This window comes from Pyrgilauda ruficollis, unplaced genomic scaffold, assembly GCF_017590135.1.
Source record: "Pyrgilauda ruficollis isolate IOZ18807 unplaced genomic scaffold, ASM1759013v1 scaffold16, whole genome shotgun sequence".
NCBI classification, from domain to species: Eukaryota; Metazoa; Chordata; class Aves; order Passeriformes; family Passeridae; genus Pyrgilauda; species Pyrgilauda ruficollis.
Genome location: NW_024514764.1, coordinates 12,641,752 through 12,669,688, shown reverse-complemented (window position 1 = coordinate 12,669,688; position 27,937 = coordinate 12,641,752). Strand labels below are relative to the sequence as shown.

General features: G+C 42.2%; 1 protein-coding gene across 5 annotated transcripts in view; it reads left to right on the top strand.

Moving 5' to 3' along the window:
- The window catches only part of LOC121350843 (CREB binding protein), a 94,995-nt gene that overhangs the window by 9,662 nt on the left and 57,396 nt on the right, over positions 1-27,937 (top strand). For 4 of the 5 annotated variants that reach the window (XM_041462558.1, XM_041462557.1, XM_041462561.1 and 1 more), the window contains exon 2: positions 4,318-5,030. In XM_041462558.1, the coding sequence (XP_041318492.1) occupies positions 4,318-5,030 (713 nt within the window). The remainder of the gene's footprint in view (positions 1-4,317; positions 5,031-27,937) is intronic. The other variant, XM_041462560.1, reaches the window with a different exon arrangement.

Sequence of the window (27,937 nt, the reverse complement as noted above, 5' to 3'; positions counted from 1 at the left end):
TCTAAAATATTAATTGCAATAATTGTCTTTTGCGAAACAATAAATTACAGAATCCTCAAAGCTCGAAAGGAAGTTGGAATGGACGAGGTAATTGCTGACTGTGCCACACAGTGTGGCTATTGAAGGGAGCTACCTGACAGTGAATTTTAGGGAATGGCTGGAGCTCTGAACTGTTGAGGCTTTGTCTGCTGGGGTCTGGCGTGATTGAAAGAAGCCTTACAAAACAAAATTGGGCTCACTGAAATGTAACAGCTATGTTGGCATGAAAGAAAGGCCCGGTGAAAATACTGCTTGTGTGCTGGACTTAGTGTCTGCTCTGTGCCACAAGCAGTCAGTTTGTGACAGGAGAACTCCCAGTCACGTCTCAAGCAAAGATTATGCTGTAAAAAATGAAACTGAATTTGGTAGTTCTCCTCCTGCTTGCTGTGAGATACATTTGAGATAATAAGACACATAATGAAACACCTTAGGATGTTTGTCACCTCTCCAGCCTGAGGTAAAGGGGAAAAAATAGTAACATTGAATCAAGTTAATTGATTGAATATGTGTATTAGGAAAGTCTCCCAGTAACAGTCACAAGCAGTTGTACAGATGAGAATGTTCGGCCTTCGGGATGCAGCAGAGTTTTGGGGTTTCTTTTTCTTCTGAGAAGGCCTAGAAGGAAACAGAACATGTTTGGTTTTTTTTAACTCTGGTTGCTGAAAGTGTTGTCCAGGAAGGCAGAAAAATGTGACATTTAAGCTCATAAGACTGAAATTAGGAGAGAAACTGTCTCAAGTGTGGTTATCTTCTACGTGTGAAAATAGCTGCTTGAGGAACGCAGAATGCTCAAATTGGAAAAGGAGCCTTTTGGAAAGAGTGGGGCTGTGGTGCTTGCCTAGTGCTTTTCCATGCCTTCCAGAAAACGTAATCTCTGGTTTTTTGGTGCTCTGCTGTTAAGAGGACGTTTGGGTTTATGTGACAGAGGTAATGAAAGGTATGAGGTTGAGGATCAGAGGTGCCGTGTTAGAGACAAGACACGACGAGATGAATCTCCGCAGCCTTAGTCAGCTCTGCTGCTTCATGAGTACTGAGTTAGAGGTATGTGCCTTTTGGGTTTGGGGAATCTGTTCTCCTTTAAAATCCAGACCACTTTTCCTGCTCTGATTGTGCTGGGTGCATGGCAGCTTCGAGGATGGAGCAGGTTAAAGCTCGGTGGGACTTCTCAGCAAAGGTGTTCTCTGACCATTGCTTCAGGTAACTGCATGTAAAGGCAAAGGTTTCCCTTGGTTTTGAGCCTCCTGGTAGCTGCCTTTGAGAAACAGTTGAAGCATTGAGAATGGGATCAATTCTGTTCTTTTTGTGAGGATGGAGGGACTGCAGTTGCTTTTCATTTCTCTGTCGGTAGAAATGGGCCATGTTCTTATTATGGCAGATTTTTATATGTGTGTAAATATACTTATTCTTTTTATAACTGCCAAGACAATCTCTTATCTTTATGGATTTGTTGCAGACATGCTCAAGTAGATTTTTGTTTTCTGTTGTATTTTATAACCGTTGTAAAATGTGCCTTGTGTTGCTGTTTTTAATGTGCATGACTCTGATGAAATATAAAAGAAGATGATTAATCATTGCATGAACAATTGAATTCTTGGTGAATTTTTACAGGACCATTGTGTTAAGTTGTTTACCTGCTTTTTATTTTCCTGCTGGCAGAGCAGTACATTTTCCATGTCTAACCTTAATGTACAGCCTTCTTACAGGAGCTTAGGAGTGGTAGATTATTTCAGGTTTTAAGTGGCAATATTCCCAAATGCTTTCTTCACTCTTTTTTGTAAACTGCAAAAACATTTCCAGTTCTTGGCTCTGGCAAGACAGAGAGTCCAGCCAGCCAAGCAAAAAAACAAATTGAGCATTTATACTCCAGCATCCCATTTTGAAATACAGCTGGAAAAAACTACTCCTTAAGCCACAGCAACATCTTCCCCCTTCACATTTTGTCTCTTCTTCTCTGCTCCTATCCCCACACCCACACATCTATTGTCCATGAAATATTAACCATTTTGGTGCAGAAGCTTGGAAGAACACCTTTTTGTGGGATTTACAGAAGTTGTGTGAACAAGCACTGTAAACCTTGAACTTGGGGAGAGCTGGGGTGGTGAGAGCAGTTTAAGAGAGGCGAAGCCTCAGCCCCGTATGCCAGCCTTGGTGATGCGCGGGCAGGTGGCTTTGCTCGGGCTCCAGCTGCGGCCACCGCCAGTGCCAGAGCCTCCCAGAGCCTCCCAGCATTCCCAGCTGAAATAGGGAAATCTTGGAAGAGTGGAAGAGGGAAGGTACAAGCAAACTGTATTGGAAGTGGCACACTGCAGCCTGGTCAGTGTCGAGATGTTGTGTGGGAAAGTGGAGGAGAGATGAAGCGATCATGGAATCAAAGGTACACCAGGAATTTTTCTAGAAGACAAGCAAAAGATGAACTAAAGACCTGAAATGAAAGGCAAAAAGTAAGAGAAATTAAAAATACTTTAATGAATCTTGCTGAATGAAACGTTAGCTTGTTCCTTGCCTGCTTGGAAGGGAGCAGGGTCTCTGTGCTGAGCAGGGTGTATTTGACACCACGCAATCCTGGAAGGATTATTGACTCCAGTACGTGATGATGGCAGGGTATGGGCCCCTGAAGGACGTGGTGCTTTGAGCACCTCAAAACAGCCAGAATTCAATGGTTTTGTCTGTTTGCTGTGCCTGTTTGTGTAATTCCCTAGGCATTGCAAGTCTGACCATTTTTATTAATTTTTCTTCAGTGAGGTTGAATTGGAAATGCACATGCTGATAAAATGTGCATGATATTAAAGTGTACTGAGATGGCTTGGTGATGCACTGTGCTTTGTGATACAGTTTGTGTTGCTTGAGGTTTGTTGTTTCTTTTCAATGTACCATCTTACATAATTTTTGCAGCCTGGATCTTGCTCCAACTTTTTGTGGTTGAAGAGTGAATTAAACTTTAAAACAATGAAGCCTTTGGAATGTCTTTCTTAAGTAAAGAACTCCTCTTTGCTCTAACCTGGAAAAAATGTGGTTTGTTGCTCAGTGTGAAGGACTAGGGTTTGTCAGGGCTGGCTTGGGGGTCAAAATAATGTTTTCACACATTTATGTTACAGTGAGAAGTGATTGTTTTAGTTCACATCCTTGGATTGGAAAACACTCCCAAGATGTGTTGCGTGTTTGAACAGCTACTTCAGTGTATTGAGGCTGGTCTGCTTAGATGTTTATAAATATGTGCCTGTCCTTATGTCTTCAAATATGTAACTTTTACTTTCACATGGAAGTACCTATATACAGTGAAGTAATGTTATATTTTTTAGTTACATACGAAAATAACCTTGTTACATAGATGCTACTTATGATGCACAGTAAAATATTTTAGTGAAACTGAGTTGGTGCTTTAAAGGAAAAAAAAAAAGCCCCACCACTTTTTTATTAGTCTGGATGTTGCAGCCAGGCAGAGCTGTTCCTTCAAGTGGCTTAATGAAGATTTGATTGATTTATTTTGCTCATCTGGAGAGTGTGTGGATTACCTCTGTCAATATTGGGCATGATAAATGAGGGTTGGGCACTTACAGAGCAATTTGAATTATTTGAGCTGTTCAGGAATCGAGCAGTGACTCGATTCAAGAGGCATTACAAGGAGAAAATGCTGAGTCCCTTTCGGGATCTTCTGAGGTAGCAGATCATGGTACAAGTCAATGACTAGAAGCTGATCTTAAATGTCTTTATATGTGAGACTCCGATCAAACTGCTGAGGAAGTCATTGTTGTTCTTTGGTGAAGTTTTGAACAGTGCTGGAAGATGTTCTTTGGCCATGTGCACACATAAATGACAGGGTAGAATTGCTGGGTGAAATGCGGTGGCTTGGGATTACAGAGGAGGTTGGAAAAGGTGATGTAATTGCTCTTTTGGGAGCATAAATCAATAGGAAAAAAATCTGTTGTTATTTCTGCCTTCATCTTTAAGCCAAAACAAGGGAAATTTAAGCATTATATTAGATCATTGTATTCATGCCACCTTCGTTTTCTTAAGCTTCATTTTGTCAAAATTCTTGACAGAAAACCTGTTTATTGGCCAGTGCTGTGCCCTGCGTGGTTGCGTGTGCACGGTGTGTGATGGCTGTGCCCTGAAAGGCTCTGGAGTTTGTGTCACAGGGACCCTCACTCGCTTCTTAGTCCTGGGTAAAGACATCCCGAATGCCTGTCGTTGTTAACACTAGTACACAGTAGCGAAGATAAATATTTTAGCTACTCGTTTGTCATGTTTTCTCACCCCTGTTTCTGTTTTAACTTGCAGATTTCGGATCTTTGTTTGACTTGGAAAATGATCTTCCTGATGAGCTGATCCCCAATGGCGAGTTGGGCCTTTTAAATAGCAGTGGGAACCTCGTTCCAGATGCGGCTTCCAAACACAAACAACTTTCTGAACTTCTGAGGGGAAGCAGCAGCTCTTCCTTGAACCCAGGAATTGGCAATGTGAACTCGAGCAGCCCCGTGCAGCAGGGAGTTGGTGCTCAGGTGCAAGGGCAGCCGAACAGCGCCAGCATCGGCAGTCTGGGCGCCATGGGTAAGAGCCCGCTGAACCCAGGAGACTCCTCTGCTCCGGGCCTGGCCAAGCAAGCAGCCAGCACCTCTGGACCTACCACACCTGCATCCCAAACTCTGAACTCTCAAGCACAAAAACAAGTGGGAATGGTGACGAGCAGCCCTGCAACATCACAGACTGGACCTGGGATATGTATGAATACTAATTTCAGTCAGACACACCAGAGCCTTCTCAACAGTAATTCTGGTCACAGTTTAATGAACCAGCCTCAGCAAGGACAAGGGCAGGTAATGAATGGATCTCTTGGGGCAGCTGGAAGAGGAAGGGGAGCAGGAATGCAATATTCTGCCCCTGCCATGCAGGGGAATGCAGGCAGTGTGCTGGCAGAGACTTTAACCCAAGTATCTCCACAGATGGCTGGGCACACCGGGCTGAACACAGCACAGACAGGAGCAATTACTAAAGTATGTACCTGCCATTTACTGTATTCTGTTTATTGTACTTGTTTTTCTCCATACAGGTGTTTAGGAAACACAGTAGATCCTTTTCTGGGACAGAACTAAAGGATGTGCATTCTTGAGTCTGTAGTTACCCATTTCAGTCACCAGTGATACTGTGAAAAGGAGATAATTGAAGCAGTTCTTCTCGTGTAATCAAAAATGAAAGCACTTGTTGAAAAAGAAATCCTCGAAGCCAAAAGTTGGAGAGTATCTTAGCAGAGTGAATTAGAAAAGAGTAGCATAATCCTGCAGAAAGGAAGCAGATGATTTCTCATGTGCAGGATCTCAATTTAGCTGCCAGACAACGCCATCTTCTAAAGCAATGTGAACACTTGGAGATTGAAGGGAGAGGTGTAGCAATTGCTCCTTTTGTCAAGGACCACTGTCAGCAGCCGTGCAGCGAATGTTTCTTAAATATGGAGGAACTGATCTGGAAACATCAAATTTCATGTAGATTGCCAAGCTAATGCAAACTGTGAAAGGGGAGGGCAAGGGCCTAATTTGGTGTCCATTGCGGATCAGGGTAGGGAATGTATACCTGGAAATACCTGCTTCTGTCATGGGGCACTGCTCTGGCTCCCTGTTTGATACAGTTACTGCTTTTTAGTTCTTTGTTTTCCAGGTGTGAGCGTAGAGCAGTGTTTTGACTGCTGCTCCTCCTGCCCTGTGCCTTATCTCTTGTCTGGGTTGTTTTGGTACGCTTCCTTCATGAAATTTTGATGACAAACCCACCGTGTTCTGCTATGTAGAAAAAAGGTCAATTTTTATCTCTGATATTTTATGTATTCATACATCAGTAGCTGTTGTCACAGTAGTTTATTAGCATGTAAATGTTAATTCATTGATGTGTTAGTATTGTGGAAAAAATTGCATTGTCTCACATGAAAGTGTGTGTCCTGTACTCTGAAGAGTTGCTCACATCACTTTGGAGTACTGTATAGTTAATTTAAATTTTTTTGAAAATAAAAACCATAAAAGCATTCTCTCTGCAGCGAAGAGATGCTTCTGCTTAAGGAAGAGATACTTGTGTTACTAGTGAAGGTCAGAGCATCTGAAAGTTGACATAACTGTTTTGGAGGCTGGAGACAGCTAATTTTGTTGTGTGGAAGCTGATTGGTCTGCGCTGAAAGGGAGTCAGCTTATCCTTCTTTTGTTTTCCTTTGAAATTTGTGGGAAGAGTGAGGAATTCCATTTATCTGGCTTATTTCTGTGAATTTACAGATACCTAAGTTCCTGGGAATAGATTTTTTTCTAGTCACTAGTCAGTTTTACGTGAAACTACTAATTTTTCTATGTGAACCAACTGAAGTAGAATTACCCCAAAGCAAAGGACTTGCTGACAGTCTCTGTGAGCCTGATGGGGGAGGTTCTGAGAGGTCTTGATTTATTTTAAACAAACCCACCTCTGGTAAAGGACAGGCCAGATCTCAGACAAATTCCAGATTTCAAGGACTTCAGGCTTAGCCTGTTGCCAGCTGCAAATGGATTTACCAGCTCAGGAAAGGGACCCAGACTGCCTCAGTTTACACATGTGCAAGAAGCAAAGTAAAGTTGGCTTGAGCAAGTAATACACTGGAAAAGAATAGTGAAAGGAATGTTTCATGACAGAGCATAAGTGATAAGATGGTGCTTCTTTGAAGGTGCACTTAAAATAATTTTAAAAGCTTGGCCGAGTAAAACAGGAGAACTGGTGTTTTACAGGGCTCCATCTCTTGTTGAATAAGATGAAGCCTAAAAACATTGTGTTTCTTTACGAAGTTTTACTTTATATGCTTCTTATTTTTCTCTTAGTAAAGAGAGCAGGTGAGCTCAGTGTTTTACACAAAAAACTTGTGTTTCCATTTTGGAACAAATACTTGTTCCCTGAGTTTTCTTATGCCAAGCAGCAGTGTTCTCTATTTTTGCCATTTTCTTAGTTGGCATTTGAGGATTGGTGTCCTTTTCCAGTCTCTCCCCATCCCCCAGTTTATTGTCCTAATAGGATTATCAGCCATGATTGTCTGTTAGCTTTTCTTTATTGATGCTTCAGGAAAGCTTTTAAGAAAAGCAAAGAAGCACTTCAGTGAGTTTGTCTGTTCTTCTGAAACTGGAATTTCTGCTGAAGGAAAATTTGGATTAGTTTGTTTTTTCACCTCCTGATTCCCTGGTATTTACCACTTAATGTGTACAGCTTAAAAGATTTAAAGAGCTGTAATAAAAGTGGTGAGGCAGCTGATCTACCTAATAGTGGAGGTGTCCAACTTGACTCAAAGGCTTAAAATGTAGCTGCCATCCTGCTGTATCTGTATCAAGGCTGGAAGGAAATTCTCTAGGTGATGACTGTAGCAATGTCCTAAGGGAAAAAAAGAGCTGTGAAGTACAAATGCAGAGAAAATACCTAAAAGAACTATCTAAAGCAAGATCTTCTAATTACATTAAAAATAGGTGATGTGCATCTCTGCCTAACCTTGTTGAAGTACAGCTCAGTAGCCCATTTTTCTCAATTCAGTGTGTTTATAAGCAGTGTGGGGAACTCGTGACCCTTTGTGGTTTGGGACCAGTTTTGTTAGGCAAGACCTTGTTTCTGTGGTGGTTGGTTTTAATCCTTTTTTAGTGTGTGACTAATCAATCCATTCATTTTTCTGGTTTTATTTGTTGTAGTGTGTCTATATAAGCATTCTTTCTATTAAGAGAAAAAGAAGGAAAAATATCCAGAATCTGGTCCCTTCACCTGATCTGCAAGGATTCATTTCATCTGGATCATCAGCAGCCATGATTGTTAATTTTGGTCTGGACTTGCTATTTTAAGGCAGGACTGAATAGGGTCACTGAGGTTTATGTTCCAGTGCTTGCATGAGCCAAAGGTGGAGATAAACCTTACCTCTAACCTTTTCAAACAGGAGTGGAAAATAACTAATTCCCAGTGTCAGAGGGCAGCAAGGTGCTGATATCAAGACAATTATTCTTCCATTGGCAAGGAGAGATTAAAATAAAGTACTTCCTCAATCTGTGGTGATGTGAGCAAAGATTTCACATGGTACTCCAAAAATCAGTGATTTTTCTTGCTGAGATACCTGGAAACCTCTGAGGAACTATCTCTTCCATGATACTGTGTCTGTCTCTGCTCCCTTCACTGGCAGTCTCCTTTGCTGTAACAATTTTGCCTGTAATTGTGGCATTGTGGCCCTTTTTTCTTGGATGACACTACAAGGAGAATTTTTATTGGACTGGGTTGAAGTTCCTTAGGAAATCAGCTTTAAAGAGGAAAGGATTTGTCTTTGAACAATTATTACTTGATGGGAGTAGAGGAACAGATTATCTTGTCACAGTCATTTCCAACAGTAGTGAATTGCCCTTTTGTATTGTACCATGTTTTTTGTTGAGTCCATTAAGTCCAGAAAGTGTGTTCAAACCATCTAGAACATCTTGTTGGAGGTGTTTTTTTTTAAGATTGTTGGTTGTTGGATGTGATAAGCAGTAGCAAAGCTCAGCAGATGGTCATTGCTTCCATAGGAGTGAGCACTTCATTGGAGACATGCTCGTGCCTAACTCTCCTGTTGCTGTGGGAGCTCATCTTTCCCAAGTGAAGGAGATGAAACCTTCCTGTTCTTTGTGGCTGGCAAGGGCTGGAAGTTGAGTTTCTTTCAGTGAGTTGTTAGAGAGTCTCTTGCTGAGATGCATTCCCCATGTCTAGTACAGCTGTCAAAGCTGTGGAAAGTTAGAAAAAAACTTGTTGGAAAGTTCCCATTTATTTTGTATGGTTTTCAGGTTTCCTTTTTGCCCTGTGTTAGGAGTTCTGGACTGTGATTCCCCTACCTGGTGCTTCTGCTCTTTCCGTTAAGAAGTGTAAAGTCCCATTCAGATGAGAGGACTCAAGTGTTTTCTTTTCCATGTGTTTCCAAACTATAATGCCTCCTCATACAATTCTATAAAAGGAATCACCTTTTCTTTGATAACTTCAGAGTCCTGTCCCTCCAAGAAGGATATTCTGGTACCCAGCAGCAGAAATTAAGGAAAAAATCTGGAGTGGTTCATGGCAGAAGGTATTGCTGTTAACCTGAAGTGAAGATACAGCTTCCTGGGGTCTTCTTTCAAAGTATTTTTCTTTATAGAACCATTAAACCTACCCCAAGTTCAGGCACAATTTAATCAAATATTACTGGACTCTGTATGCCTGAGGACAAGATTTAATTGTTTGGTCAGAACTGAATCTATAAAGAGGCAAGAAGAAAAGGGTTGTTTATTTTCATACCTAGTTATGAGGTTTTATACAAACAACGTTAATGGTTGTTTGGAGGTTTTTTTGGGACGCCTTTTTGAAGATTGAAGATTTTGAGTAACTTCAGTCTACCTATTTTGAAAACTGAAGGAAAATAATTATATTGGCATGAAATAGAACCTGTGTGCAGGGAGAAATTGATGGAAAAGCTGATCTGGCTGGCAGACCTTCCAGTGTAGTATTCTGGGAGGTAGCAGAGAGTTTAGATACAGAGTTCCAGAGATGAGTTTTCCTTACCTCTATGTTTTTAAGACCCACTGGAAGTTGGTACCAGCAGTAGGATTGGCATCAAAACCTGAACAGGCTCAAAACAATCACTAACTGTGCAAAACTAGATCTGGTCTGCTGGATTTTTGCCTATGAGTGCAGAACAGTTTTTTCCTCTAAATGGTATTGGCCTAATTTGTTTGGACAGTGCATGTTTTCAACTTTATTTCAGTCAGAATGGCCGCATGGCAGTGTATGCTTCAGTAAGAGTAGGTTCAGATTAAAGAGGAGGAGGAACTCCTACCAGAAATGAACTTCAGAAACCAGTAAAACCATTTTTTTTTCTACCAAGAGAATTACCCGGGGCTTTTTAATGTTGAGCTATAAAAGGAGTGAATTCTCTCGTTGTTGTTTCCAGGCAGGGTGTCTGTCTAATACTTGTGCCTTGGACAAGCACATTCACAGTTTTGCTCCCTGTGCTGTTCACTGAGTGGTGTTTTCATGTTGGAAATTAATCTTGAGTAAATTAAATATGATAATGACCCATGTTAAAGAGCAGGACTTACACAGTGTATATGGTTACGTTAATTGTCTCATTGTTGTGAGGAAACTGTGGTAAGGAAAATTTGTGATGAGAAAAAATGAAGCCAGCTATTTATTTAAACAGACCCCCCAGTTGCTCTTGCTGAGTACCAGATTTAGATACGCTTGCTGATTGTGAATTAAGTCAGCTGAAGATGTTCTCATTCCTTTGAAGCTCTGTGTGTTTTAGCAAACTGCTGGTGCTGTTTGTTTCTGTGGTGGCTCTCAATCTGTCTGAATTCTGCCTGAATTGTTTTAACATGACTTGCAGTTAATTTGCTTCTCATCCACGGAGTTGTCCGTGCTCGGCTGCCAAGCTGCCTGTCTCGGAGCAGACCATGCCTCTGGCAAACACCAGTAGCCAGTCCAAATCATATTCCAAACAGGGCTGGTTCCCAGTTCCACGGGACTCCTAATAATGTTACAGACTCGACCGTAGCTGCTCCGTTCTCTGATAAATAAAGAGCACCAAAACAGCATTTTTACTGAGGTGAGACATACGTGTTTTTGTAATAATACAACAGAAGAAAGCTATAAATACAGAGAAACACATAATAGCAAAACTCACTGGCTCGTAGTAAAATGAAAGCCTCCGAGGCAGTTTTGTTTTGAAACATGACCGTGGAAAGTGCTGCTCCACAGATGAGTTTGCTGATACGTCAGAGAGATTTAGTGACTTAAAAAGCTCCCTTCCCACAGCTCTTACTCCTGGCACCCGAAATTCAGTTGTTTCCTGTTTCTAGTACATGAGTTAAGTCTTGTTTGCAGTTGTGCAATGTAATTGAAGATCTTTGCAGCGATAGGCACTTGGCTGGGGCTTATGCAGGTATCAAGGTTCAGTTTGGCTCCAGGGCTGCAAGAAACAGAGCACTCAGCCTTGGTGGGGACAAACCACAGCTCAGTTTCCTTTCCTCCTGCTTCACACCCAAAAGCCTCTCTGTGCACTTGCACTGGCTTATCAGCCAGCTGACAAAAATTAAGTGTTATGGGATCTCTTCAGAGCAGAATTGTGACATTATCTTCTACTGTGATAACACACCACAAACATTAAGGTTTTTGTTACTAACCATCAATTATATTGGTTAGAGTATTGTAATTCTTCAGTTTTTATTGTTAGAGTGGGGTTTATTTCTAAGTTGTTTATCTGAAAGAAGGTTTTGGGACTGAAACTAGCATATTCACCAGTTCCTTTGGAAGCCATTGATTAAAAGCAGGATTTACAGTGTTGTTTCAGGTTAGTCAAAATGACAGAAACTCCCAGGTCCTTAATGACAGATGTAACTGGGATGACGTCTTTCCAGTTTTCAGACTGCTTTCACATATCTTCCTGCTGCTGTTTGTAGTTTGGGGTTTTTAATACCCAGGTAAAAAATGACTCAGATGTTGGGAGGGAGAAAAACCTGCCAACTGAAACGCTGGTGTGTAGAAGTTACGAAATGCCTGGTTCCTTCAGTCAGAAGGAAATCTTTGTCACAGTAATTTTCTTAATAGACTCTAATCATGCATGTAGATATGATTTCACAGGAGCCTTTCTGATGAAAAGACCTTTTAGCAGGTCTCAAATCTTGCCCTTACTTAATATTTGTGCTTGACAGTGAGCTGTGATTATATTGGGAATCCTGTAATTGAAAGGACATACAGAAATGTGTTAAAGCAGGAAGTGCTATGGTCTGGAAACTAAATGCTGGTGGTCTGGTTCTTTAGAAAGAAGGCAGTGCAGAAAACTTGGAGGATTACATAGAGTTTGATAACTGTGTCAGCCTTCCTGAGAAATGGATCAGGAGTGGGAGCAGCGAGAGGAGGCAGTTCTCCTTTTGCAGCTTCCACAAGTGAAAAACACTTTGTTGAAGGAAAACAGGACACTTCAACCATCAGGCAAAAAAATAAGATTATGTTGGAAAGTTGCACTTTGGAATTGTGAAATTCACTCATTTCCATAGGGGGTTAAAATTTTTAAACAAGAGATTACACAAAGCATGCCCAAATCTACTTTGTAGTGGGCAGATTATTCTTCACCTTGATTAACATTTAAACTACAAAAGGTGTTTCAATACACATTTTCCCTCCATATGTAAAAAAAATTAATTCTGAATTCTTACTGGCACAACTGTTAGTTTACTGTGCAGGGTTGAGAATAAGGAATAGCAGAATATAATTACATTTTCCTTTTTTCTTGTGAATGTTTGGAAGAAATACCTGTTGGTTTTTGTTTGGAAGCTGAAGTCCATTTGTGTGTGACATCAGTTTGCTGTGTGTCCATGGACTGTAAATAGTATGTGCTCGTTTCTCCTCCTCATCCTCCTCCTTCTTGCTATTACAGTAAATAGAATTTTTATTTACTCCAGAAATTACTGTGACTGTGAAGTGGCACACTAAGCTCGCTTATGATTTAACTGTTTGTGTGTAATCTGAGCAATGGCTTCAATTCTAAGGCCAGGAATACTTTGCAGAATTAAGATTTAGATTAATAAGGACTTGAGATGATTTTTGGACTCCTGATGCTACAAAAACTACCTGTATGTAGCACCTGGAAATGTCTGTGTTTACATGTTCTGAAGATTCTCAAATCCCAAAGTGGTGGATGTGTTCTTTGGTATCTATGTACGAATCCTATTTAGGTTTGGGAAATAACAGTGTTCTGTGCTCTAAAAAAGGTTCAACAGTGCCTTTGTTTTAGAGTGAATCATAATGAAAATACAGCATGTTAAATATAGGACCATCCTTGCCAAAAGAAATGAAATAGATTTTTTGAAGAGTGGTAAATAGATTATTTAGCACTCTGCTGCTGTTTTGGATGGAAAGGATTTGTGTTCTCCGAGTGACTGCAGCACAAAGCTGCCCTGGCTGCATGGCTGCTCTGCTTGTCAGGGGAGTTTTGGAAACAAAACAAATGCCCTTTGAAGCTTTTGGCAAATTGACTTAATTAAATAACTGCCTTTAGGACGAGAGGATCTTTGTACCCTGCTAATGGACAAGTGTTGGAACACCACCAGTTGAAGATGAGATTTCTCTCTTGGAACAATCAGTGGTGGCTCCCTCAGTCTGATATGGGGCATCTTGGGTTAAAAAGCATTTCTGGATCATCCTCTGTGCAGCTGCTGTCAGTGAGCAATGTGTGTACACGCCTGGCTTGTTAAACTGTTCAATTTTAATCCTGTTTAAAGACAACCATCAGATCTTGCCTTGTTTAAAAGCCTGTTCAGGATTGTCTCAATAGCTTCATGGGTATTGTTAAATCTTCAAGGAGAACATGGTTTATAGAAGGACTGGAAATGTCACAGTAGCTCTTGAAGTCACTGTGGTGTTTCAAAACAAACATATTTGGCTCTTAAAGTTATTTTAAAATTATTTTAACAGCGTAAATTATTTATAGTTACATTTCTCCATAGTTAATATCAGGCTGTGATATTTGTGCTAAGTAGTTGCTTGGAGTAAGCAATATTGATTTTTGTTTCTTTCAATGTATTTAATGTAACCTGTAGTGTGAGTTTGTTTCTTCTCTATTTGATTTTTCTCCTTGGTCTGCAATTGAAAAGTATAGTTACTTTTAGAGTCACAGCCTCTCCCTTCAGGGTTTCCCCTTTTCCTTTAGCATTCATGTCTGTCAAGGAGAGTATACATTGTAAAGGAAGGACACAGAATATCTCTTTTAATTATATTTTGGAGATACTTTTCCTGTTGCTGTTCTTCCTCAGAGCTACTGTTGTCTTTTCTGCCACCTCTGTGGAATATCACATTCGGTGGGCTGCCTGATAATGTATCCTTGGCCAGTCTCTGGGAGATAAATGGGGAAAGAACATCTTAAATAGCGCTACTGTTTTCTCTTACCAAAACAGCTTATTCCTTATAATACTAAATTTTTGGAGCATGACATGCTCTCCTTTCCTTGGCTGTCTCCAGCCTGCTATAGGCACTTCTGAGCTGCTGAGGTGCTGGCAGACACAGCTGGCAATTCTGTACAGTTGGGTACAGTCTGCAAGGCTGATATCCACAGTACAGGAAATAAAGGAAGGAGTGCAGACTTTGGGTTGAATTTGATATAGAAATCTGCATTTGCTGCCCACCCTCACAGGGAACAATTATCTAATGTAAATTTCCCCTCTTTCAGTTTGAAGACGTTGCCCCTTGCCTATCACTACTGTTCCTAAACTTTGATTTAGCTTAATGATGTCAAAGTGCAGGAACTAGGGGAGGACAGGAATACTCAGTTGGGAATCTGTGTTAGAAAACTGTGTTTTGGTCTGACCATGAGTGTGTTTTAGTACACGCTGAAGCTTCTCCTGGCATTAACTCATAAAAATTTTGGCCAATATATAGTCGAGTATCTGTTGAGGCATATCTTCACTGAATTTCAGCCTTTCAAAATTCTCAAGTATTGTTGAATTATTCTTCATGTCCAAACTAGATTTTCTTGATGAAACAAACCTTTGAAACATCTACAGTTAATTTTGTGGTTCTGGTTAAGTATCTGTGCTTGTATACTAAGAATAATTTTTGTTTATCTGAAGAAAGCCACTTGCTCTGCTTGGCACTTATAAAAGCTCTTGAAGCAATTGGAATGCATTGATCAATTGTGGCTAATTATTCATTAGAGCTTTGAAGTTGTTGTTTGCAGAGGTGACACTCATTACAAAGTAAACCTTCTCAGCTTTATTTTGCTTCATAAGTACAACAGTGATACTGAGTGCAGAAATTGTAGTAGATTTCATTGTGTTTGTACTCAGGCTTGTGCAGAATTTTGGAGACATTTTCTTTCTTCAGGCATGTATACAGTGTAAGCATATGAAAATTTGATTTTCTTTTCCTGGGAAAAGTTGATTTCTAGTTAAATGTATTAAGAATCTGTTTTCTATATATCCAGTCATTTGTAAAGAAAGTTTTCCCATGAAATTTTGTCTTTTGTATTTCAGTAATTGTGGGGAAACATGGGTTCATTTTTTTTTAAAGGCCTTGGAATACTGAAGTTCTTCTTTGGCCTCTGTGAAATGCTTGGAAGAGAATTTCACGTCTTAATGCAAGTGGTAATAAAACACCTGGCTTCTTTTTAATGGGATTTTAAAATTTTTATTTCCAGTTTTACCAAATTTTAGTAATAAAGGATGAAGTAAATTACAGTTATTCCTGGACATTTGAGTATTTTAATTTAAGTTAATTTACTGCTGAAGAACAAGACAGTAATTGCTTCATGAATCTGTTGTGGTAGGCCTTGGTTATAGCAATTAGCTTAAAGTGATGGGAGACTTGGAGCTTGGCTTCCTCTGAGCAGTGATAGCCAGATCATGATTTAATTATCAAATCTGATTCTTGAAATGTTACATTTTAAGGCTTTCTTGTCACTGACTTCAAAGTGAGTATTTTTAACTGAATGTTTTGTCAAACTGCCAAACCTGCAGGTTGGTTTAGGTGAGCGCTCTCACCTCAGCTCAGATAACATCATTGCCACCATTTTTGAACTGGGACTGAATTCACTTTTTTTCTTTTTTTTTTTTGGTAACACCACTGGCTTTCTGCCATAAAATGATTAATCTTTTCCTTGCCTCTCCATCTGTCCCTCTGGCATATACATTCCAAGCGCCACGGTGACTTTCTTTTGGAACACATTACTATAGGATGAAATAGCAATTAGTAGAGACTTACTTTTTTTTTGTCAGTAAACAGATGCAAGATGATGCCAGTGTAGTAAAGAAAGCCTGTCTTTCCCCTTCACAAATGAGCATGAATTCCTAATGGACCTGTCTTCTGTGCTTCTCTGGGAGCCCTAATCAGTGAGGTGGACCTTGCTTCGTGCTGGAGGCTTGGGCCTCATTCCAGAGGGAGATAAGAGTCCAAAGAGCAAAGTCCTCGGCCTGTGCTTGGTGGAAAGCTGCTCTTTGGTATCGAGTTTGTGAGCAAAGCACTGCTGGGAGTTGGGGCAGCAGCACCCAGGGGCTGAGGAGGGGTTAACTCCAGAAGGGTGATGCCAGATCGGAGCAGCTCTGGAGCTCTGTGTGTTCTGCTCACCTGGGTGGTGAAGTGTGCAGATGGCAAGGCACGGGTCCCTGTCTCTGTGTGTTACCTCTCTGGGAAGCAGGAGTCAGCGTTATGAAAGCAGTCCTGTCCTCTTTCACTGTCACTAACAGCATTAAAAGCAACTGAATTGCCTGTCAGTCTGAATTTCTTAGGTCTTCCATTACCTGGAGAGGACTGACTCCTTCATTCACAGTACTTTGTAGACTTCAGTTTGTAACTTCTGAGCATCTGAGACACCCAACTGTTTGATTTCCTTGTCTTGAGAGAGAGAATAAACATCCAGAGGAAGAGAGTTAGGACTATTTAAGCCAAGCAAGGTGGCGTGCTGCTTATAAAAGCATTTCAGTGGATGGGAAGAGAGAAAAAGGGAACAAAATGCTGAGTGTTGTAACCAACTCTGTTGAAAGCCCAGATTTGAGGTAGGTGTGGTAATTTGATGGCAAGGGATTTAGAGGCTTAATCTAATAATGGAGTATGAAGTGGCTGATTTTGGTGAGGCCCATAAAAGAAGGAAGTAAAGGGTTCTTGGGGTGGCATGTCCAGAAATTGAGTCATCCCTATCCTGTAGTGAAGTGGACAGCGACTGCCTGGAGGCAGGAGCAGGTAGCTGGGTTTGTACCCAGTCATTCTCTTCATGCTGAACCCAAAGGATACTGCTTGGATGTGTAGGTCGTAGTGGGAAGTGCAGAACTCCCATTTTGTGCCAGCTTGTTCTATTTTCTAAAATAAAAATGAGAGAGAAGTGTCCCCAACACCTCAGTGATGTAAATGGGGATTTTGGGTGAAGCATGAGAGATGCTGAGTAGCTGTGGCTCTGTAAGGGTTGGGGTGTTCGTGCACAGCTGCTCTCAGTTTAAGGCTATTGATGAAGTGGAACCTTGAAGTTCCAGCTCAGGCATTCAGAAAACAGCATCCGAGTTTATTTTACAGCAGCTCTGGAAGGGTGAGAATAGTTACTGTCTCCTCAGCCTTTAGTGTTTTGTATCACACACGGTTGTGTCAATGATACAGCAGGAGGAAGTAGGGAGAATGTCCTTCTTGCAAATCCAGGGATTTAGAAGAAAGCAGTAGTGAGTGGCAGATGTGTTTTACTAGAGCAATTTACACTGTTGAACAGCCAAGCTCTCACGTATGCAACTCATCAACACTGCTGTTAGTTTGTGAAGATCTGGCCTCTTATCAAAACAGATCAGATCTAGGATGCCTCTGCTCTCTCATCTTTAACTATGACAGGCATGTTCTGTTCTCTGAAATAATTTATTAATCTGGGACTTAAATTGGTTTTTAGCTTTTATACTGTAGACTAAGTCCAGAATAATACAGTGATAGTGGTGGCTCACTAAAAGGCTGACTTTGTGACTTCCTCCTACAGTTATTTTGTCAGGTTCAGAGGTGTGGGAAGAGTTTGGTGAGGAAAAAAAGGTGGTCCTGATCTTCCTGTTTTTCTACTGTCAGAACAGATCAGAGTAGCACACCCAGTAGGTTGGGGCTGTGTGTCCTCACACTGCCACTGTGGAAGCTGCAGTTCTTTACAGCACCCCCACCACAGGGGTCTTCAGCTGTTTCCTGTCAAGCTTTCAGCTCCCTCCCATGTCCTCAGATAATCTCTGAGGTGCTGACAGGACAATGCTGGCAATGGTGGTGGCTCCTCAAGAGCCCTGGATAGCGTCTGCTGCTAATGCAGAGGGTGATGGCAGAGGTCTCTGTGCCTTCCTTCATGGAGATGTCAATCTGCAGGTCTGTTGTGGTTTATTCCCGAATTTAATGCTCCCACTGAGATTCTCCAACCCACGCTGCCACTCACTCAGTCCCCCTTTCCCTGCAGTGGGATGGAGGGGAGAATTGGAGGCAGAAAAGGCAGAGATCACAGGCTGAGATAAGAACAATTTACTGGAAGCAGCAATGAGATAAGAAACAGGAACAGCAATGGTATTAATAACAAAAGTATATGGGAGAGGCAAGTGATTTGCATGCAAAATGCTCAGAAGAGTGTTACCCCCTCTCCCTCCTGCTGGCTCACAGGGTTATCAGGAGGAACCCCTTCTCTCCAGAAGAGACTCCTGGTTTTTGGCCATGGCATGAGGTGGTACAGAATAACCTCAGTATCCTGGCCCTGCCCTGTCCTGGCTACTGCAGAAAATTAACCCTGTCCTGGCTGGAAGCAGGACATTACCCCTTGTTCCATACCATGTACTCGTGTCCAATTCCTACACCTTCCAACCAGCTACATACATTTGTATTTATATTTATATATATATACACTCATCTCCCACAAGCAGAGATACCATTTCTCTAGTCAGTGGCCATCCTTCCAAGATGTTTGTTGAGTTCATTTAGTCCATGGCTGTGGGTCTTATCAATCCTAGGTGTCTTCCAGGGCAGGAGGGCTGCTGTTGGCCAGTTGCAAACTGCATCAGGAGCTCACATAGCATGATGTAGGAAAGGCACTTTCCCTTTGAACATCCAGCCCAGCACTGGTGGTCAGGGTTCCAGGAGAAGCTGTGCTTCAGGGCCAGTCACTTTGGAAGCAGCTTGAACCTCTTCATAGGCTGCCAGGATCTCTTTTTCAGTTTGGGTGTACCAGGCCTTGGATCCTTTGTATTCCCTACTCCAGAACCCATGGGGTCATCCTCAAGTCTCCCCAGGTACTTTTTATCAGACTTGCCAGGAAGGACCATTCTCCCTGACTGCAGAGCATGGTTTTTGCATCCTTTCCTGTCCTGACTGGCCCAGGAGCTACTGCTTGAACAACCTTAGTTTGATCTGTTCAAAGCTTGTTGTTGTTCACTTTCAAGTATTGTTCCACTTGAAATAATTTTTCTTCTGTGTCACAAGATGGTGAGAGCTGACAATATAACTGTACTCTGGGATGTGCATCCTCCAAAAACCTACAGTCAGGCCTTTTAACCTTTGCTTTATGGCAAAACCAGCCTTCAGGAGTATTTGGATTGTCTTCTCCCCTTTATCAAAACCTTCCTCTGCCCTGTTCTCCCATAGAATGATCTCATCAACATGCTGTGAATGTTCTGGAGCTTCACCCTTTCCAGTGCAGTCTGGATCAGTCCGTGACAAGTAGTGGAGCTATGTTTCTACCCCTGGGGCACATCCATCTCCCAGTAATGGTGTGATTTCATTCAGGCCACCATAGTCCACTGTCAGTCTGCACTTTCCACTGGACTGGCACACTGGTTGTGTAGGGCTATTGAAGGAGGAGCAGGTCTGGCTGAGCTCTCCAGCCCACAGCCCATCCCATGGATGGCATCCCTGAGGGTCAGCTGGTGCCATGAGACCAACAGGGCACTGTTGTGGTAGTGATCAGTGCTTGTTGTTCTTCATCCCTCCTCAGGCTCACATAAGGGTCCTCTGAGAGACCAGACAAGGAATTCAGCTGTCAAACTCTCTGTCTCCGTAGCAGCTCTTCTAAAAGCCCTATGATTCCCTTTTGGGACCTTGAAATACCTCTCCTGAGTTGATCCAGGCCAAGGCTACCTAGGGCTTCTGGGCCAGTCACAATGGAGTGTTTTGCCATTTATTCCCAGTCAAGCTCACTTCAGCTTTCAGTACAATCAGCTGTTGGATGCCCCTGCCACCCCAGAAACAGAGATGGATTCTGTCCCTATGGATCTCAGTGGGATCAGGGGACATTGTGTGCCAGTGTCAACTAAGCATTATATTCTTGTGTGTCGGATGTGCTAGGCCATGGATCCACACAGCCCAAGAGATCCAACAGTCCCTTTTCTCCACCTGGCTGGGGAGCAGGGCCCCTCTAGTTATGATCATGGTACTTAAGTTTCTCTCTTCTTCATTCACATATGAACCAGAGGTCTCTTCAAGAGAATGTGAAATAATATCAGCCCTTCATTCTGTCTGAGGACATGCCCACAGGAAACTGGAGGGGCATTTATCCTTGAAGAATTTCCCGTGGTGGTTGTTCTTCCTCTCAACTCATGCTCATGCTGCCAGGGCAGAAGGAGGGATTTTCATCCCACTTCTTCATGTCCTCTCTGTGAGCATGCAGGTAGGACCAGAGTTACCTTGCTCCTAGTAGCAGAGATTCTGGTCTGTACTGGTGTCCACATGGGACTTGTGCTTTCTAGTTTGCACAATCTGACCTGTCCACAGATCACACTGACTTGGTCAGTCCTTCCACAGGCTGCTAGGGAGGAAAGAAGATGAAGATCATCTTGCAGAGTTAAGGAGTCCCCTGAAGCCCTGTTCTCGTTTCACTGACATCATTGCCAGGGAGCTGGCATATGGCCATGGCGCACTCCATGCGAGCTTCCATTGCATGGATTGTGTACTTAACATCCGAGGGAAACTAAAACCCTCAAAAACTTTTGTCACAGGCCTGAAGGAGGAAATGGGGGTGGAAAACTGGGGAAAACCATTCTCTCCTGTTCCCCCACAGACTGTGTACGATAATTAAAGGATTCTAAAGGCAGTGCCGAGGTGAGGGCAGGAGAGCAGCGCTGAACACCCATCCCAAATGACCCTCATTGCTCTCGATGTCACCGTGCCATAAACTGATACCCACAGTACAGCAACAAAGCAACAAAGCCACCCTGCTGCCTCTCCCCGCTCTGAGGGAGAGCGCTGTCATGGGCACTTGGGGAAACAGGCTAAGTACCGCACCCACAGGAGCAGACAAAGCAGCGCTGTGACCAGCTCCGTACCTAATACAGCAAATGCTCAGATAAATTTGTTTCCAACTCGCTTCGGCAGATCTGTTGTTATCTCAACCCTTGGAACCTCTCGCTGGGCGCCAGATAAAGCTGTTGTGGTTTAAGGATGGTGTTCCCCAATTTCGTGCTCACAACTGAGACTCTCCCTGACCCCCTCCCCCTGCGGTGGGCTAGAGAGGAGAGAGGCACAAAAGGCAAAGATCACGGGTTCAGATTAGAGCAAGAAACAGCAGTGAGGTAAGAAAACAAAGAGAGGTGAATGATTCACATGCAAAATGCTCAGAAAACCCCTTCTCCCTGGAAGAGACTCCCTTTCTCCTGCCCTCAGCAGTGATGGGAGGTGGTACAGAATAACCTGTGTCCTGAACGTGCCCCCTCCCAGATACTGCAAAAAATCAATCTGTCCTGGCCAGAACCAGGACTGTGTCATAATCTACCTGTCCATCTCTCTGCTCGGTAATCTTGGGAACTTAATTATCTGTGAGGCCATTAAGAAAAACGGGTCAAATTGACCAGCGATTTCCAAAGTGATTAGAGAAAAATTGATGTGAGGGAGGGGGAGGAGATGTGCAGTTTCCCTAGGATGCCTAACAAGTAGTGTAACTGGTTTGTGATCCTGCAATCAATGTCAGTCTGAAGAGGTGACTTAATTGCTGCAGGATTGAGTGAGTGGATGGAATTCTGTGCTGCAGTCCATCCTGTATGATCTCATGTCTTTACAAGAGCCATCATCTGGAGCTGCACTCAGTAACACAGTTCTGGGGTACACATGAGGGTGCAATAGTTTAATTCATTTTTTGGCTTCTGTTCTACACCTATGTGTTCCTGGACTTTGTTCCCTTAGTTTGGTTAATGGATTCTAGTCAGAATCTCAGATTATTTTTGCTTCCAGAGATAATTTTTTCTTCTCGTCTTTTGGTGTTGTCTCTGGACAAGCAGAAGAGAATTTGTAATTATCTTTCTATTATAAGGTTCCATTTTATGAAGACTGGGGCATATGGAAGTGGCAGTGGTACAAAGACAGGATATCTCTGATTAGAGGCCTTATGATTTTTGTGAACTAACTCCTGTTGATGAGTAGAAGCACACACTATTTAAATAAAACATTAATATAATCTTAATTATTTCAGTGTAGTCACTTCAATTTTTTTCTAATTTTGGCTCTGAAGCTACAGAGCTTCAGCTCTCAGATCTGTTGATCTTTGCTAAACAGAAAATATTTGTGTTATCACCTTTTTATTCTCAAAATCAGTACTTTAGAATCACATCAGCCCTTGCCTCAATAACATAAGGAAATTAATAAGCTTAAATAGTAAGCTAAATTAATTAGGCTATTAGATTGCAATTAGCCTGTCTTTGCCCATGCCCATTAGTCCTTTGAACACTGCTTGAGGCCTCTCTGGATTCTGTCATTTTTACCTGTCATTCCTGAGCTACTACAGCGTGTTGGTCATTGTTGCAGCAGCATTCCCATCACTCCAGACACATAATGGTGGCACTTTCCCCTTATCCAATTGTCTTTTCATTCCTCCTGTTGGCATGTTGAGAGCTCACATTTGTTCTTCTTCAAGCATTTTGCAGATTCATGGCTTTCAAAGTCTGGCCAAGCTTGTCTCATTTGCTTCCTTTCTTTCCAGGCTGTTTTCTAGTAAAAAAATCCAGCAGATACTGAACTGAATATTAATGATAACTATTTTTATTTTATAGGATTGGATCATAATCAGATTACTTCAGCCAGGTTTATTTTCCACTGAGCCCATGCTGCTTTGAGTTCTCTGATTCTCATATCAACCTTTTGGTATTTTTTCTCAGTCCAAATCTCATGGTATTGTTTTGGTTTTAAATACTTGGCCAGAATAACCTCCTTCCGTTTTGGTACAGAGTCAGCGCTTCAAAATTTAATTAAAATTAGCATTTAACTTGGATATAAGTTTGTTGCTTTGGGTGTTTGTTTTGGGTAGTGTTTGGGGTTTTTTTGACTAATCTGTCTGGACCAGCTAATTTTTAAAAAAGTGAATTATGGTATTAACTTTAGGAAGGTAGTGGTGGTATAAGATACAAACCAGGAGCATTACCAGAGGTGTGTGCTGCTCCTTGGCACATGCCTGCAAGTGCAGGTGCGTTCTCTCTCACAGGAAAATTGAGGCTGAACTCAGTCTGTCCTGCCGGACCTTTTATTAAATTTAGAAACCCTGGAGTGAAAAGTGGGCTGGAGCAACAGAGGAGAGCAGAATTTCCCAAAGGAAAAGGGATTGCAAGGAGCATAGCTGCATGCAGTTGTGCAGTTTCTGACAATGTCTTGGAGAGGAAGCTAAAAAGGGAGTAGGAAATGATGTGCTTGTAACAGGGAGTGGGGTTTGTGTTGGTTGCATGTCCTGGGAGCCCTGGAGGAAAGTGGTGGTGGAGTACCCTGGACTGCAGGAGTGAGAGCTGTGGTGCTGGAGGTGAGGGGACAGTTGATAAAAACTTAAAGGAGGAGGGAAGGGTAGAGTTTATTTACAGTCTGAACACTTGGTGTACAAGAGGGAGCATAACCCATCCCCTTGATGCTGGGCTGGAGGAGGAAGTACTGTGGTGTGTCAGGGTTGCTAAAGAAGGGAGGGGAAAAGGAAGCTTTAAAAGCAGGAGGAACAACACAGTGTGGAGATGCAGTCTGCTCTGAAAGGTGTCTTCAGGATTAGATTGGTGAGCTTCTCACTTGTCACATCACCTCTGAGCTGCACCCTCAGGTGAAGTTTGTAGGTTTGGTCACAGGCTTCCTTGATAAAATCTCTGAAACTCCAGGAACTAGAGGAAATGGAATTGCTTTTCTGCTTTGAAGAGAATGAGTAAAACAGGAGAAGCACCTCCCACAGCTGCTGCTCAGAGCACTGCAGTGTGATGGCTCCTATAGTCCAAGGCAGCTGAACAAAGGTTTGAAGTGCTGGGGGGGTTTTCAGCTTGGAAGTTTGTACATTCCTTGGCTTATGAGAGTACGGTGAAATAGCCTATTTCCTATCCACACTCGATAATAGATTCCAGTATCTTAGAGAGTTGCCATAGTGATAAAAAAGGGAACAGAATCTACTTGTCTTCCTGGGATAGCAGAATTATTAAATTAAATGCCTCTTTTCCATTAAAGGAGAGTGTCATTATCATATTTCTGAGAACTGTTTTAGAGCAGAAATAATGTGTTTAAGGTGGTGTCCTGCATTAATCGTGTTCCTTCTTGAGGCACCCCTAGCCTTAACTTGCATTTGGGATACACCCCTTTATCTCCCCCACTGCAGCTGGTGGAACAGAACAACACCTTTCTTGGGAAAGTCTGCTCTACCCCATCAGAATTCATGCAGCTGTGACCACAAAGAGCTGGGCAAAAGAAGCAAGATTTTCCCAAAATTGCAGCATAGAAACAGAAGTATAAGACATGAATTGCAGAGGATGAGGTGGGATGAAAGGAGCCACCATGGGATGGAGTGCAGGGAACAGGGCTGAAAATGGTGGCAGGAAGAGAGAGGAGATGAAATGACGGAGGGGAGCAAAGGCAACCTGCAGGGAGCATCCATGAGCTTAGAACAAAATGGGAGTGAACAGCGTAACCCAAACTGTCAGAGAGAAGCTTTCAGCTTTTGGTGGCATGGAGGTGCACTGGATGGAAGGTGGAGTAGCCCTGTGATGCACATCCTTGCCTGCTCCATGCAGATGGAAAAAGAAACAGCTCACACTGGATTACTCTTTGCTTCTCTTCCTTTTAGAAAAGTAAATTTAACAAACTTTAAGCGAAATACAAATCTTTGTGATGGCTCAGAGTTCCCCATGAAAATGACCATTCTTACCATGTTGTAAACTTCAGTGTTCTTGCTGGTTTATCTTCTTTGGTGACTTTTAATTACCTGGTAATCTTCCCCTGAACTATTTTGAGATCAGAGTTCTTTTCAGAAATAAAAAAACAAAGGTCTTCTGAGTATCTGCTTTCCCTTACCTGCCTGGAAAATCCCCTGGGAGCAGAGGCAGGAGTTGGGGTGTTTGAGCTTTCCGAGTCCTTTGCTTGGAGCTGCCAGTTTCCATTTGCAGAATAAACAAGCAGAATCAACTCTTTACAATGTGTAGGTTCAGTCTTCTGCATATATTTACCAGTTGTTTTTTGAGATTTCAGTCAGCCATGGTTTAAAGTTCCACAGAAGTCACTGGGCTCAGCATTCAGATAATTAACCAGGAATTGTGCCTGTGTCTTTCAGTGTGTGACACTCAGGGATCTGCCTGATTCTTCCTTTCCTTCCCCCTCCTGTTTGCTGCCTTCCCACCAGGGAGGAGCTGACAGTGGTTTGCTTTGCTGGAGTCCCTGCCTGGCTGTGTTTGGAATCAATTCCCAGCTGCTCCTCAGGGTACCAGTAACAGCTCTGGATCCCACTGCTGTTTGTCAGCAGGTTGTTCTGCCACTGAAACTCCTGGCTGATCCCAGACTTGGTTGGAAGCTGTTAAAAATGGATAAGAGTTTGTTCGAACAGGTCTCACATTATGTTGTGATTCTGGAAATCACAGTCCTGTTATTTTGAATTCTTCCCAGGAGAAAGTGAGTTTAAACCCCCCTCCCCCGAAACCACGAACATTTATCAGTTTTAATAAACTCATCTTGTGGATGATTCCTCCTAATTTTTGTCTCCATATTTACTTCAGTGATTCCCACCTAAGAAAGGTTTTTCCACTTATTCAGACTATTTTTTAAAAAAAGAGATGAACTTCAAACAAAAAACAAGTCTTTAGCACTTTGTTTCATTGTCAGTAATTTACGGAAGTGAAGTGTAGGTTAAAAGGCAAGTCTGATGTTTGACAATGTTATCAAATGTTGCTAGTTTTTGAAAGTTACAGACTGGTATAATACTTTAGCTTTAGGTTCCTTTCCCTTATGAAGGCACAGCTTTGGACACTGAAATACAATGTGGCGGAGAGCTGGTTATAAAATACAAGGTTTCAAATGGAAGCTACTCTGCTTCCAGCTCGATTTCAAAGAGCCACAAAGCATTTCTTAAAATTTCAATCATTTATTACTTAATGACCACCTAGAGTAGGAAAAATTATCCTCATCCTATTAAGCAGTCAGCTTGGAAGATTTGAAAGGTTGCTTTGTTGTTGTACAGAGTTGTGATCTGTCTAATAACAAGATCTATTGAAAAGGAAATGATAAAATAAAATGAAACAATCATGTGGTGGTACTTGTTAGCATTGCAGAGCCTCAGTGCTTTGGGGATCTTCAAGCCATTTAGAGTTTTAACAAACTTTAAAACTGTCTTTCAAGACCAAAATATTTCTAATATTTTTTCTAAAAACCTGTTTTCAAACATTCTTTCTTCAATTAAACAGCATTAATATTCCTTGATAATGAGATGAGAACACCTCTCTGTTTCTTTTTGGAACAAGAACTTAAATTTGAGGTAAATTTGCTCAGCATTCTCACTGCCCAAAGAAAATCTCTCTTCTGCTCTTTGAAAATGCAGCTGTGTAAGATTGTGCCAGAAACCTTTAACACAGGCTTCCAAGCTCAGCACATCCATTGGGCATTCATTGCCTGCCCTGAGCCTTTTCCATCTCCTCCCTGGTGCCTGAGGCTGCTCCATCCATGAGCTGCCAGCCCAGGGAGGGCTCTGCTTGCCATGGGCTGGCCCACGGAGCCATGGGCAGAGGTTTGAGCAGCATTCCTGTCTCCCACTTTGGGCTCCCCACAGCTGTCCCAGTGCTGGGGTGACTGTAAAGGTCTGCAGGACGTGTACTGGTGGTTGCCAGAAAAATCTCTGTATTGTTCCATTCAAAGAACTCCTCCAAACTTTCAAGGAAGTTCAAAGAAGACTGGAAGGGCAAAGTCCTTCCAACAACGAAGTTTGTAGTTAGGAATTAGACATGAGGGGACTGACTAACAGCCCCAGAGTTAATGTTCCTATTTCTGGCTTCTGAAAGGTTTCAGTAGTTCTCCTAAGCTTTCTCAGAATCTGTTAGTTTCAGAAATTTTCTTCACTGTTGATCTGATAGACCCCTACAGCATTAATGAACAGCTGTCATTATCAGATGACACTTTCTCATACCTTGTCTGAAATAGTGGGTTGAGTGGGTAATTTTATTAAATGCTTTGCTATTAATTCTTCAGAGAAAGCTGCCAAAATCTGTGGTGTAATAAATAATAATTAAAATAATTTCTCTGAACATGCAGTCTGCAAAACAAACACAGAAATACGGAAAATTATATTCTTGATATTTGTGCAATGTGGTAGCAGCTAACACCACTTCTCTTTAAAGGCAGTCTTGGGACTAAACTTTAGATGCTAATTTTTGGTCTTACTTGCTATTTGAATTATTCAGCTATACTCTGGGACACAGCACAGATTTGATAACCTCATATATTGCAAAGTAACAGCTTTTGGGATTTTTTAAATGTGTAAAGATAGAACGTCTTGTACAGTGAAGAAAGGCCCAAATCTGGCAACAGTCACTGGGCAGGATGCAGGGAAAGGGAGCATTTCCTAACAGAAAGCTGCTTGGAGAGTGGCAGGGCCAGCTGTCTGAAACCAGAGGGTACAAAGTACAGGGACAAAGAGGACAAGGCCCAGTCAAACTGTGTTTATTGGACTCTGCCCCAGTGTAATTTGCTGCTCGTAACTGGTGCTTCCTCAACAGCTCGTTCGGCCCGATTCCTGTAAGCATAAAAAGCAACCCCTGAATAATCCCTCATTATGAGGCTGTTCCAGTGATAAGCTGATGTGAGCAGCCCTTCCTCCAGCTATGGAAATAGTCCCCAAGTCCCTGCTGGCAAGGGAGGGGAAGAGACCAGGACCGTAGAACACCGTTCTGTCCATTTTTGTGTTGAGGAAGAAAAGGCTGGAGAGGTAAAGGGAAGAGGAAAATAAAATAGGATTTACTATTTCAAATAAAGACTTTTCTCAGTGGTTGGATTCATATTTAGGACCAGGTCATAAAGTCACCTAGAAATCCTCCCAGTGTGAAGCAGGAAGGTGAGCAATGTGATCTATTGAGTAGGTCCTATGGGAGGGACTGAGGGGGCTCAGCCTGGAGAAGAGAAGGGTCTCAGGTGTGACCTTCTGACTCTCCACAACTCCCTGACAGGAGGAGGCAGCTGGCAGGGCTCAGGCTCTGCTCCCACAGAA